The sequence below is a fragment of the Anopheles marshallii genome, chromosome 2 (genome assembly GCF_943734725.1).
Source record: "Anopheles marshallii chromosome 2, idAnoMarsDA_429_01, whole genome shotgun sequence".
Lineage (NCBI taxonomy): Eukaryota > Metazoa > Arthropoda > Insecta > Diptera > Culicidae > Anopheles > Anopheles marshallii.
The window spans coordinates 313,379-325,009 of NC_071326.1; the positions used below are offsets into that span (position 1 = coordinate 313,379).

The 11,631-nt window shown below is 46.9% G+C and overlaps 1 protein-coding gene across 1 annotated transcript; it reads right to left on the bottom strand.

Annotated features, from left to right (window-relative positions):
• Positions 1-1,076: 1,076 nt before the first annotated feature.
• On the bottom strand, positions 1,077-5,338 carry LOC128707475 (uncharacterized). The gene is made up of 4 exons (XM_053802427.1): positions 4,586-5,338; positions 4,367-4,504; positions 4,053-4,267; positions 1,077-1,449 (listed from the first exon to the last, which is right to left on the bottom strand). Exons 1-4 carry the CDS (start codon positions 5,336-5,338, stop codon positions 1,077-1,079), a joined length of 1,479 nt encoding a protein of 492 aa, XP_053658402.1.
• Positions 5,339-11,631: the final 6,293 nt, after the last annotated feature.

The window sequence follows — 11,631 nt, forward strand, 5'->3', positions numbered from 1 at the left end:
TCCTGTAAGGATTTGCGACGAAAGGAAAAAGCGTCACGGTGCACTATATGCCCGTGGGGGTGAAGTGTTGTGGCAAGTAGATGTAGAATAAATCGTGCATAAATTAACGAAGCCACTAAACAGCTTTTCACTAGGTCCACTCTGGTGTGTACGCTACACCGTATTGAAAACTTGTCTGAAGAACTCAAGTTCCACTCCCACCTGTCGAATGCCTGTTACTCGCATTGTATGACAGTTGTTTTGAGCTTTGCGTAAGGTACACATCATATCGCATCGAATCTTTTTAATTTCATCCCGGCCAATGCCTCTTTTCCTATATAGCCCGACTTCGGGACAGCGGATCCCTCCGACAATCTGCGTCTGCGGCCAACGGCGCTGTTTTATTGGTTTGTTTCGCAATTTTAACACACTTTGTTCCAGATTAAATTTACTTTGTGGACACGATCAGTCTTTTAGTTTCCGTATGTAAATATGAATATTAAACTACTAGTATTGTTATCCTCCGTTTCGGTTCGTTTCTGGACGCATGTCTATCCTTTCAACAGTATTCGATAAATCGTCCGGTCTCCGGCTCCCTATCACGCACTCTCTTACCAACTTAGTATCACCCTTGCGAATATCCTTTTCTATTCCGACACGTGCTTCCTTACCTCAACTGTTCTCTAATCTCAATTCTTCCTGTGCTCTATTGCAATGGATTGCTCGTGTTGATCGTATTGAAATTCATACTATGTGACTGAGTTTAATTTACATTCTTTTTTTTAAATCGGGTTCTGCGGAGTTGAGTCTATTTTGAGTATTCTTCAGTAAGTGTGACACATCGTTCAATCATGTGTCGTTCTGAGCAGGTTTTCTTGATCATTTATATACAAATGGAAGTATAGGAATGAAGCTAATGCTGCGTTTTTTTACAGATCATCCCTTACCATCCCAATACCCTAATCGAACACGTGTCCCAATTCGTGATCACATCCTGACATAACAATCCCAGTACGATATCATCGGGGTGTAACAACTCGCGATCGGTCTGATTACCAATGCTTCAAACGCAGCAGTAGCTTTGCAACGTGCGACCGTTAGTTTTGAACAACATCATTCACGATCGCACCCATCATCAGCTTACGCAAACGAAGCAAATTGGCGAGCAGATCTTCACCTTCGTGGCGCTCGCGAATGTAGAACAGTTTGCCGCTGCTTGCGCTGCGTCCCAGCGGGGTAATCGATTTGGTACCGGCAGTATGGTTGCAGCTTTTCTTCACCGCAAACTCTCCCGTACTAGCGCGTCGTTCGCCCCCGGTCACCACCTTCGGACAGGTCGACATGTCCGCCCCATCCGGATACGCCAGGCTCAAGCTGATCGGCTTCATCTGTGGATGCGCACCGACAGCATCCTGTGCCGTGTGGTTACGATTACTGGTGCAACGGTTCAACGAACAGTCAAACGTGCTGCTGGGAGTGCAGATTGCAAAAGGTGAGAAAGAGAAGAAAAAAAAACACCAAAACATGAGATCTCTAACCATGGAGATGATCGTTTGCGTTTGGAAAAGAAAAGAAAGGAAGAAAAAAAAAAGCACACACAAACATACTAAACGCGTAGTGGACTATTCTAAGAGTGTTATTATGATTCCCAACACGCAAATGTCACACCGAGCAAACGTGTTTCGGCGATAAGAAGTATGGAGCAAACGAATAAGTCAGCTTTGTGAGATACAATCAGTTAAGCCGTCCTCAACTGCCGGCAGTGTTAATCCACAAGCGATAGTAATTCGTATGAAAAACCACCGAAACACTTAACGCCACTTACTGCACGGTTTCTAATATGTCTATGAAGTAGGGTTAGCTTTCGGTTCTTTAACCTTTCTCTCTGATGCAAACCACTTGAACGCAGACTGCACACAGTTCCAGTAACACCGGAAGCAGCTGTAAAAAGGGACAGAAGGAAGAAGGAAAGGGAAAACGGAGGAAAATGCTAAAAACGCTCTAGTCTGGTTTGCCTGATTGAGAGTGGAATTGTTTTCCAATGAGTCTTTTTTTTTCAGGATTCCAGGCGGAATATATAAGTTTTGTACCGAATGATGTGCTCAGTGCGGCATCGCGTGGCCACACACTTATTTTGCAGAAAATTAGTGACACAATCACACAGAGGACAGAAAGCTTTAGCAAAAAGTGTCATCTGGAGTGGGTTAAATACTTTCCTCGATTACCAATCAGGTCATCCATCGCATGAAGTACGATCTTAGCGACTTTGCAAGTGCGAGATTTCACAACACCTGCAGGGGCAAGCTGACTTGCATGAGGAAGTGAAACATAATCGGAAGGAAGTAGTCAGACTCAGGCGCGCAAAAATCACGAGATCATTCAACCCATAACGGGGGGAGTGTATGATTGCGCATTCGAGAGATCTCAATGGCAGCTTGGATGGGGCATTAAACGACCCGAAGGACGTTGACAACCGGTTTCATTTTGCTTTGCGTGATTGTTCCTGCGTCGTTTTTTTCCTACGCGCGAATGCTAACCTCCTGACCTAGTGTTCAGTGTTGCATGCTGGTTAGGTAATGTTAGTAATAAACGTGGCACAACATATTTCCCGCACATCTAAATCAGTCCGATTGATATGAGTGATTGTGTTGGATGTCGCTAAGATCCAGCATTATTTTCAAACTGTTCTACAGACCAGCTACTCCAATACCCTTGAAATATGTTGCAATATACTAGTGTCGATCGAATGTTAAGATTACTCCCAGGAATTCTACTATACGATCCTCGGTCTCTTTTTCTGATACAAGTCCTTCATCTCCCATTCAAATGTGATTTTAATACAAGCGAGCACCATACGGGTTGTGTTTGTGATCTTGTTTTTTTTTTTAGTGTTGATGGCCCCCAAACAGTGATAACGACGTGGAGCAGGGCGAGGAGCGGGGAGCAGGAAGTGTCTAAATATATAAGCTATGGTATGGAATTTTTATTTGAAAAATTACCTTTTTCAAACCGAGAAAATTCACCTTCACTTTCGATTGCGTGCGAATGTGTGACTGTGTGTATTTGTTTGTGACTTAGTTAATCTCTCCATCTCTCCGCCATGCTCTTCTCTGCCTCTGTCTCACTATCTTTTTGTACAATATCGCCACATTAGCACACACTTTTCGCAAACCTTCTGGTTATGGTCACCACGCCCCAGCTTGAAGAACGCGCTCGAAGGGAGAAAGTGTACATAAGCGGTTACTTCAGCACACGCTTAGTAACTATAGTGCACTGTTATTTGGTAAATCTGGCGTCAACAGTAGTACTGTCACTTTTATTTTGCTCGGAGCCTCTCAGCTGTTAGCAAACAGTTTGTTCACTCCTTCTACCACGGAGGACGCATCCTCGCCCCGCAACATCTGCACGAGCCTAACGGGGTTCGTCACCTCTGCACGTCCGTTACACTAGTTTGGTAAAGTCCTAATTTTGTCACAAACATCAAACATCGGGAGGGGTGGGTGGAGATTAAATCGCTAGTTTGATCATCTACTAATTTTCAGTTCTTGCCAATCTGTTGCAATGTGTTCGCTTAAAGCAATTGACATGCTCCTTGTTATCGTTTTGATCTGAGTTGGCTGGCCAAGTTTTGGCTGATCGAATCGGATGTCTCTTGCCCACCTCTCCTACTCGGCTATGGAAATGCTGCTTGCTGTTTGGAAGAGAACCATTGCCAACATGCATCATAACCTCGCCAATCGTTTAACGCTCGACCCGTCTATTAATCTCGACTTCTCGTGCTTTTCTGGTTCGATTGCCATTAATGGTGGAATGGTCTCTTACAAAGCAGCGTGGCAATTGAGCAATTGGTCCAGTCCACATTAAGTTCTGTGTGCGTTCTTCTGCTAGTTCTGGACCGACTCCAGATGATGGGTATGTGTCGCCACGCATTGCTAGATCTTGTTTGGAACCGTGCAGCCGAATGTCGGAGCCGTTTGTCGGAAATGATGGATCTTGGCTTAAGTGAATGTGGTTGTGTGTGGCTGAGAGCTGTTGTTTTGTTTTTTTTGGGGTTTGTTGGCATTTGCATTTACCAGTAAGGTCCCGATTGCGTTTCCACGCTCATATCGCTCCACGTGTCGAGCACCGCGCCAGGATCCACGTACGGCGACGAGAAGTTTTCGGATGTCGTAGACACACCATTGCGGCCGGGATTGGTACTATTGAAGGCACTGGCGGAGGACGACGAAAGGAACGCACCGGAGTTTTCTCGGGGAGCGATACGGTTAGTGAGGGAATAATTACGATCCTGGAAGGGGTTGAACCAAGACAAGAATTAAAAGATTTCACTATTGGCACAACGACGAATGACGCAATCGCGCCTGGAAGGATCGTAGACTGTACTTACATCATTGTTGTCCCAGTACTCGACACCATCGCACTTGAAGGCGGCACAAAACTCAATCCGTCTGGACTTAGGAGGAAGAGTTAGCTTGAAGGAGAAGGTGTCAAATATCAGATAAGCTGAAGCGGTCCCATTGCCAACCTGTCGGGTAATAGGCGAGTCAACAATTAATTACATTCTTCATACTAAGCGCATCGTCATGCCATAATACCGAGCACTTACCACGCTATAGGTACAGAAAGTGTCTTCATGCGTTTTCCAACTATCACAGGACGAGCGGATGATGACCTCCTTGTGGTAGGATAGGTTTTTCACCTTCACCGTACCCACGATCAGCTGCTCCGTCTCTTTGATGATCACGTTCTCGAGCGATACGTTTCGTTCGTCCAGTTTTTGTCGGAAACGCACATAGTCACTGGCTGGTTGTACAAAGTCGACGACCCACTGTTCCTGCGGTACCGGGCTAATCATGCCCTGTGTCACGTGAGCCAAAAACTGTAGGCTCCAGATCGGCGGCATATAGGAGGGTTCGCGCATCACGCGCACCTGCGTCAGCTGTCCACCGTGATCGTCCGCAAACACGACCTTCTTCTTATTGCGCCCCACAGACATTGTCGAACCCGTTTCGTCCTCTGTCACCGCCATCATTTTCATTGCCGTCTGCGGTGGTTCGGACTCTTCCGGCGTGGTGGCGTCATCGGGTCGTATCACCAAGCAGGAGCGACGGGGTGACATTGGCAACTTGCCACCCATGCCGGTCAGACTGAGGCAGGGCGGTGTGAGTTGCCGTTGGAACGGCGGAGGTCCTCCGTTGGTCTGTGTTTGGGTCAGTTGCAGTGAAGCTGGTCGAAAGTAGTAACCACCATCACCACCACCAGAACCGGGTGACCCATCGCCGGGTTTGTAGTCCGTGGACAGTGGGTGATTGTACACGGGGGGACTTTGTGAAACTAACATTTCTGCAAACGCCGGCATTCAGACGACGGGAACGGAAAATCGCTTGCGGTAGGATAGGAAATTTTCACGAGCTGGTTTAGAGGTCCTCCCACAACTCTGTAAATAAAAGACGCAAACAAGACGTAAGTCAGCCATTCGTTTTAGGTGGAATATAACGAGAAGACTTTTAACGATTGTATGCTGTTTGTAGTGAACAATACCGCTGGTAATTCATTCCTTCAGTTCTTGTTTTTCCCTCAAGACAGAACTCATATTTCCAACGTTACTGAAATGCCCAAGGCAGATCACTGGATAATGGATTTTCAAGGCAATATACTACTTATGGCGAGAGTCTTGAGCAATTTGCCGCTACTGATTTGGTACAATGGGTAAAGGCAAAAATGTTTTTACTGAACAAAAGTGACTTAAGGACAAGGAAAGGCCTTTCGGTTGGAGGATGGTTGGAGGAAATTCTATTTTTACATGCATCCACTCTTTATGCATGTGTTGATTTGGTGCAGTGTCAGTAAACGAATATGTAAGATCTAACCGCTCTGCCATTCAGCCAGTGATGGAAGAGTAATAAAAAAGTAGGACATGGTCACAAATGTGGAAGAGCTCACGGGAAACTTTGTTTCTCAACTGTAACACTCCCTCTCTGTCTTTCTCTCTCTCTCTCTCTCTCTCTCTCTCTCTCTCTCGATCAAGTGTCATTCAAGGTTGTTATATTACAAGGCTCTCTCTCTCTCTCTCTCTCTCTCTCTCTCTCTCTCTCTATCTCTCTCTCTATCTCTCTCTCTCTCTCTCTCTCTCGATCAAGTGTCATTCAAGGTTGTTATATTAAAAGGTAACAACAATACGAGCTTGATCTTGATTACGTATTTTTCTAGAGTGAGCAACGTGATCAGTTGTTTGATCGCGCGCGTATTCGGGAACTGAACGCATGACGGTTTGTTTGGTAGTGTCATGATTTTCATCCTCGGCTGTACGATCATCTTCGAAAAGGATTGTTTAAGTTTGAACTTAGTGGAACGGATTGCTTTTGAAAAAAAAATCTTATTTTAACCCGATAGGAAAGTATTGCGTTTCGCTTCGATACGAGTTTACTTTTCATCGTACAGCGTGGCGTCTCGGGTTTTGTCACGATTTATGGGTAACATGTGAATGCAATTCTGCTGGTCGGCACACAATCACCACCATATTAATTTGCCGCTCCGGAAGTGCAGCACCCAAGCCTCAATGCTCAATAAAGTCTCGTAATTGTTTGGTTAAAATATGCAGGGCAGACGCGCAGCTTGAAGACGCTTCCATTCTGGTGATTTATTTGTTTACTCGTAGATTGTTGCTGTTGATCTACGCACGTCATTCGTTCGGTTGCTGCTTGCAACCGTCGGACATCCGATTTGTGCACTACAAAAAGTTTCACGCGCAGCTCATTCAATGACCCGGCCAATACATGCAAACAAATCGTTGTAAATACAGTGATATAATCTGTAGACTGATTAGGTGGGAGAATATATTTAGAAATCGTAAGCATTCCCCTAAATTAGTTTCACATAATCAACCCACACTCAGCTGACTGTGGCCTCATTTTTGTAAGCTTCACTTGTGTGTGTTGACCGTAAAAATCCCAAAGATGCGACAATTTTAAACATGTTAATTACTTGCAATCGGTTGAGCTGACTCTCTGTTAAAGCATGCATGCGATATTGTTTCCAGCAATGCACTCGGGATGGAATTTTCCACCAAAGCACTGCAGTTTACTGTTGGCGCCTGCACCCATCCAATGTGGCAGTTGGCACCAACATCACGGGAGCGTAGAGGGCGTGGGATTATTGGCTGAGGCTCACGATCCTGTGCGGTTGGGCAGAAATAAAGGCTCGTAAAACCGTTTGTGATGATACGCTGTCGGACAGCGTTGATTAGCGCACCCTCAAGCGATCAACGGCGCATCCATCGACGATCACAAATCGCCAGTTGATAAGAATATCCCGCCGCGTGCAAGGATCGAGCCATAAATAGGTTTCCTTCGTAGTTTCTGCACTGTTCAGTGTGCGATAGCGATCACGAGGATCAGCAATGGATCAAGCGGTGGAAGTGACGAGCATTTCTGAGATGCATCTTTTCTCCGTCTCCGTTTTCCTTTTTAACAACACGCTTTTGCAAGGTTATCTCGAACGAACGCCACATGACATGGACGGGAATTGACATGTGCATCAAACACATGCACACGTGACAGACATGGAATCGTTCCCTGATATGCTGTTCGGCAACGGTTTTAAATTTGAGCAGTAATGTACGCGTGTGACTGTTCCGGAGTTTTCTTTGGCCGTGCAGAATGCTTTTCCCTTTCTACACTGGAATGCATCTAAACGATGCTGCGGACATGTGCGTAAGGTGACACCGTAGGCCTAGGTTTCTGTTTCGCTACAAACGGTGCACGCAGCGTGTCATCGGATCCGAGCTCCAAACGGCTCGAAGTCCATAAGGCCGTCCAACACAACAATGTTCCACGGTGTGACAAGCTACTGTCGTAAAAAAGTACCGTTCAGCATTCGGGGCCCGTGCTCCACCGTGAAGGAAAGGCAAGGTGCACCGGCAATGCAATACGCATGCAGCAATTTATTTCAATTTTGTCGTTTTTAGGACACCGGCCTCGGTGTCGCCTTCAGACGTTCTCTACAGCAGGGAGAATACGGGCCCCCTCAGTAGGTTGTGCCCCTAGCACGGACTAGTCCAATTGATGGCGATTGGAATAATGGACATCAGTGTCCAATAACGAAAGTCTCTAAAACGAGACATCACACAGGATGTGCGTCTTGGGCGCATTCCGTGCGGGGTTCATGTCTGCAGTGTGTCTGGTGTGATGTCGCACCTTTCGCCTTTAGTCAACTTTGTTTGACATTTGAGGAAAACATCATCCGATCAAGTGTCTAATGATGAATGTAAGTTGTGCGGTTGGTGTCCCCAAAGGCATGCTGGAATGATCCTTCGGGCTTTATCCGTAATACGATAACGTGATGTCGTGCTTTGTCGGGCAGATTGTCTCTGCAGCGTTGATTAATCGTGCTTAAAACTCTGTTGAACGACAGAACTTAAGCCGCTGGGTGCATACGGTGCAGCGTCGTAATCCTCCCCACAGCACAACGAAAGGAGGTTATCGGTGTGATAGGTGTTTGCTTTTATCGCTGGGCTTTACAACGAAAGGTAAACAAGGGATACTGTTGTTTGCTTCGGTCGGCACCATGATCACCAGACAACTCGGAATAAAGCCACTGCGCGCCCTATTGTTTACACTTTCTCCTATCATACCAATGGTAAGTTTTGACAGCATAACTGTCATTGGGCGCAATCCAGCAGGCACTTCGCGAACGAGAGGGCTTAAATCATCCGATCGTCCGTTGGGACGGTGATTAATGTGTCCCTTCTTGCCACTGTCAAGCCCTCGGCACGGTTCCGCCGTGCGATGTGGGCAATTTCGTTATCAAAATCACCGTGCTCCACCCACCCGGCGTTGCGTGTTTACTCGCATCCATCCAGATCTTACCGAGCGGAGCCATAAAGGTCGCGACTTGCAGAGTAACGTCTTATCAACGACGGTTCCCCATGGTTCGCCACGCTCCCAATCGTACGAGCCGGCGGTGGATCATCCCGTATTGTAGCAAATTAAGTTGCAGTTTTGGTTCTTTTGTCATATCCGCTTCATATCCGTCCTATTCCATCCGTCCCTGATGTATCGATGTGATTTGCGGTACTGCCGCAACTGACGTCAATCAGCACGGTTTATTGAAGCAATTTTATTTGGATAAGAAAAACAATTAGCTTGGTGTTTTGCAATGCAACCGAACTGATTATTGATATTAGCGCTTTGCTTCAAATGCGCTTGGTTGCTTGCTTGGATGACGTGCGATAAATTATGAGCAGAATGTGCTTCTGAAAGGATGATACAACTCGTCTGCTAATAGCGGCCTATTCTACCGAGACACTGATCTCCCCCGATGTTGAACGATTGCGCAACGAAATTACTTAATGTTCCGCACGGTATCCTATTGCTGGATCGTTCGAGTTCGACATCGGAGACAGTGACAACGTAACAACCCCACTGTACTGCTGTCGGAGAACTATCGGGAATGATCGTCACCTGCACAGTTCCACCTCGATGCATCAACAGATCACCTCAGACCAGATCGAGAGGCAAATGACCTGTCGCTTCAGTGGGTGTTGTTTACTGCACCTATCGGAATGACGAGTAAGGAGACATCTCACAAGAAGTGATGATCAAGATCGACCACCACCAACACTACTGTTGGGAGAGAAGCGTGTCAATAGTATACACAGTATCACGCGGCTTTCACATGGGCAACTGGGACAACGGATGCGTTTGGTTGGCCACGGTTCTTCGCGGTTTCGCTAAAAATATAATTGTCTTAAAGCATTTCATCAGACTTTGAGTCGTGGCGTCTTTGGCGCGGTGCTGGGGAAGGAGCAACTGATCATCACACCTCATTCGGTTGGCGTCTAGTTAGAGGGAGGTGGTTTTACCAGATTGACCAGAGTTCGTTTCGCATGAAAGATTTATTGGCTTGCAACACGTACCGTACCGTACCACGGTTAACAGTAAGGTACCGCCTTACCCTTACCGCCGAATTTCTGTTTGAACTTGTGACGAATTTATCGGTGCATTCCAAGCTGCTCCGGAGTTCCCTCTCGTCGTTCGCACGCATCTTATCTTATCTTAATTAGTTTGTTTTGTTGGTTTACTTCTCGTTTTGGATGATTTGGCACGCGTCCTACCGTTGGCCCCAGTTCTTCCCGGTCCGCTTCCGTGCGAATCTTTCGTTATCGCACGTTGAATGAGCTATTTTTATGGGTCGTTAGGTGTACGAAGCATGATCGCCCTTGTTTTAGCGTACGAGCCGAGGTAAGCGTGTAATGCTAATAGGATCGAATCCGCACCGGTGGCGATAGTTGTACCCTTGTATGGCATAACAGGAGAGTGCTCAGAAATGGCGCCGTGCCGTACTTCTGGGACCGATGGTTAATAGAATGGTGCTACTTTGTTGTAGTTTCGCTCTCACGTTTTGAAGACGCTTCCGTCTTCCGCCAATGATAAGGAAGCAGCCATCCATTGTGGCATGCATTGGTGTATGCAGCCAAGATTTTGTTGTTGATGAATTCTTGATATTCCGTCGCATCCGATGCATTGGAAAATGCATGATGAGGTATGTCCCTTTTCGTGACAGCTGTTTGCAATTTCACATTCTTAGGTCCTTCGCACAGTTGGTGGACACACACCTTGACCCACATTACATGACGGAAGGGGCTGTAGAAACCAACCAACGCAATCAGTTCGGTAAACAGTTGATACGGACCGTGGGCCGTGCTTATCAAGCACCTCTGACGTCGGAGCTTATCTTTCAATCCGGCCACACGTTTGTTCCCTCTCCCTGTGCTTGGTTCTGATACTTCTTCCCAGGAAGATAGGTCTACGACCTGCACCTTAGGGTCTTGATCTGTACTAGACGCAATACTCACTTGGTGCTGTCAAAGTGAACCGAGAATTTGCTCTCTTGCGGGAGGTGAAGTTTAATCACAAAACTAACCTTCGAGTCAGCCGAGGTCTTCCGAAAGTATGTCAAAAGGTTCCGGTTCACTAAACCACCGGAGACCCCGGGAAAAGAATGACGTCAAATACCGCCGGCAGGAACGTATGGAGGAGTTCGTAGTGGATGAGTCGAGAACCTGTCAGACACTAGTGGTGGACTAGTATTCCGGGAACCCAGTATGAATCCTCGCACTGGTGCAACTCGTACTCGAATCCACTCAGCCCACTCAGCAGTAGTCTCATCGGTAGATAGCGCACGCTAGCACGATGCTGCTTACTTATCTCGAGCCGGTGCACTTCCTAACGGTGCAGCAGTCGGTACTACTGCGCAATCTTGAGGCTGCTGATTGGTGGTGACCGCGGCAATGGGTGGTAATTATAGATTACGAAGTAGAATTTCTTTTTTTAAATCGTCGCCACTAATCCTGCTCGAACGTTTGACTTAGTGGTGTGGCTTCTCGGCGAGGAGCAAGTCGCCGGACACCACGCTTCCACACACGTGCTTTGATAGCCTCGCGTTTTCCATCGTAGCCAAACCGAAGCAGGCCGACGATCACGCGTTCGCCGCGTGGTACTGGCTAGCTGGTTGAGGCCATCCTCGAGAAGACCGACGAATCAGGAGGGCGAACCGTGTGAACCGATCCAAACGAAGAGTCATCCGTTAGAGCATCCCTCCCTCGTGCAGGTAAACCTCAATATTAAAACCGGACCATATCAGAGAGCATTA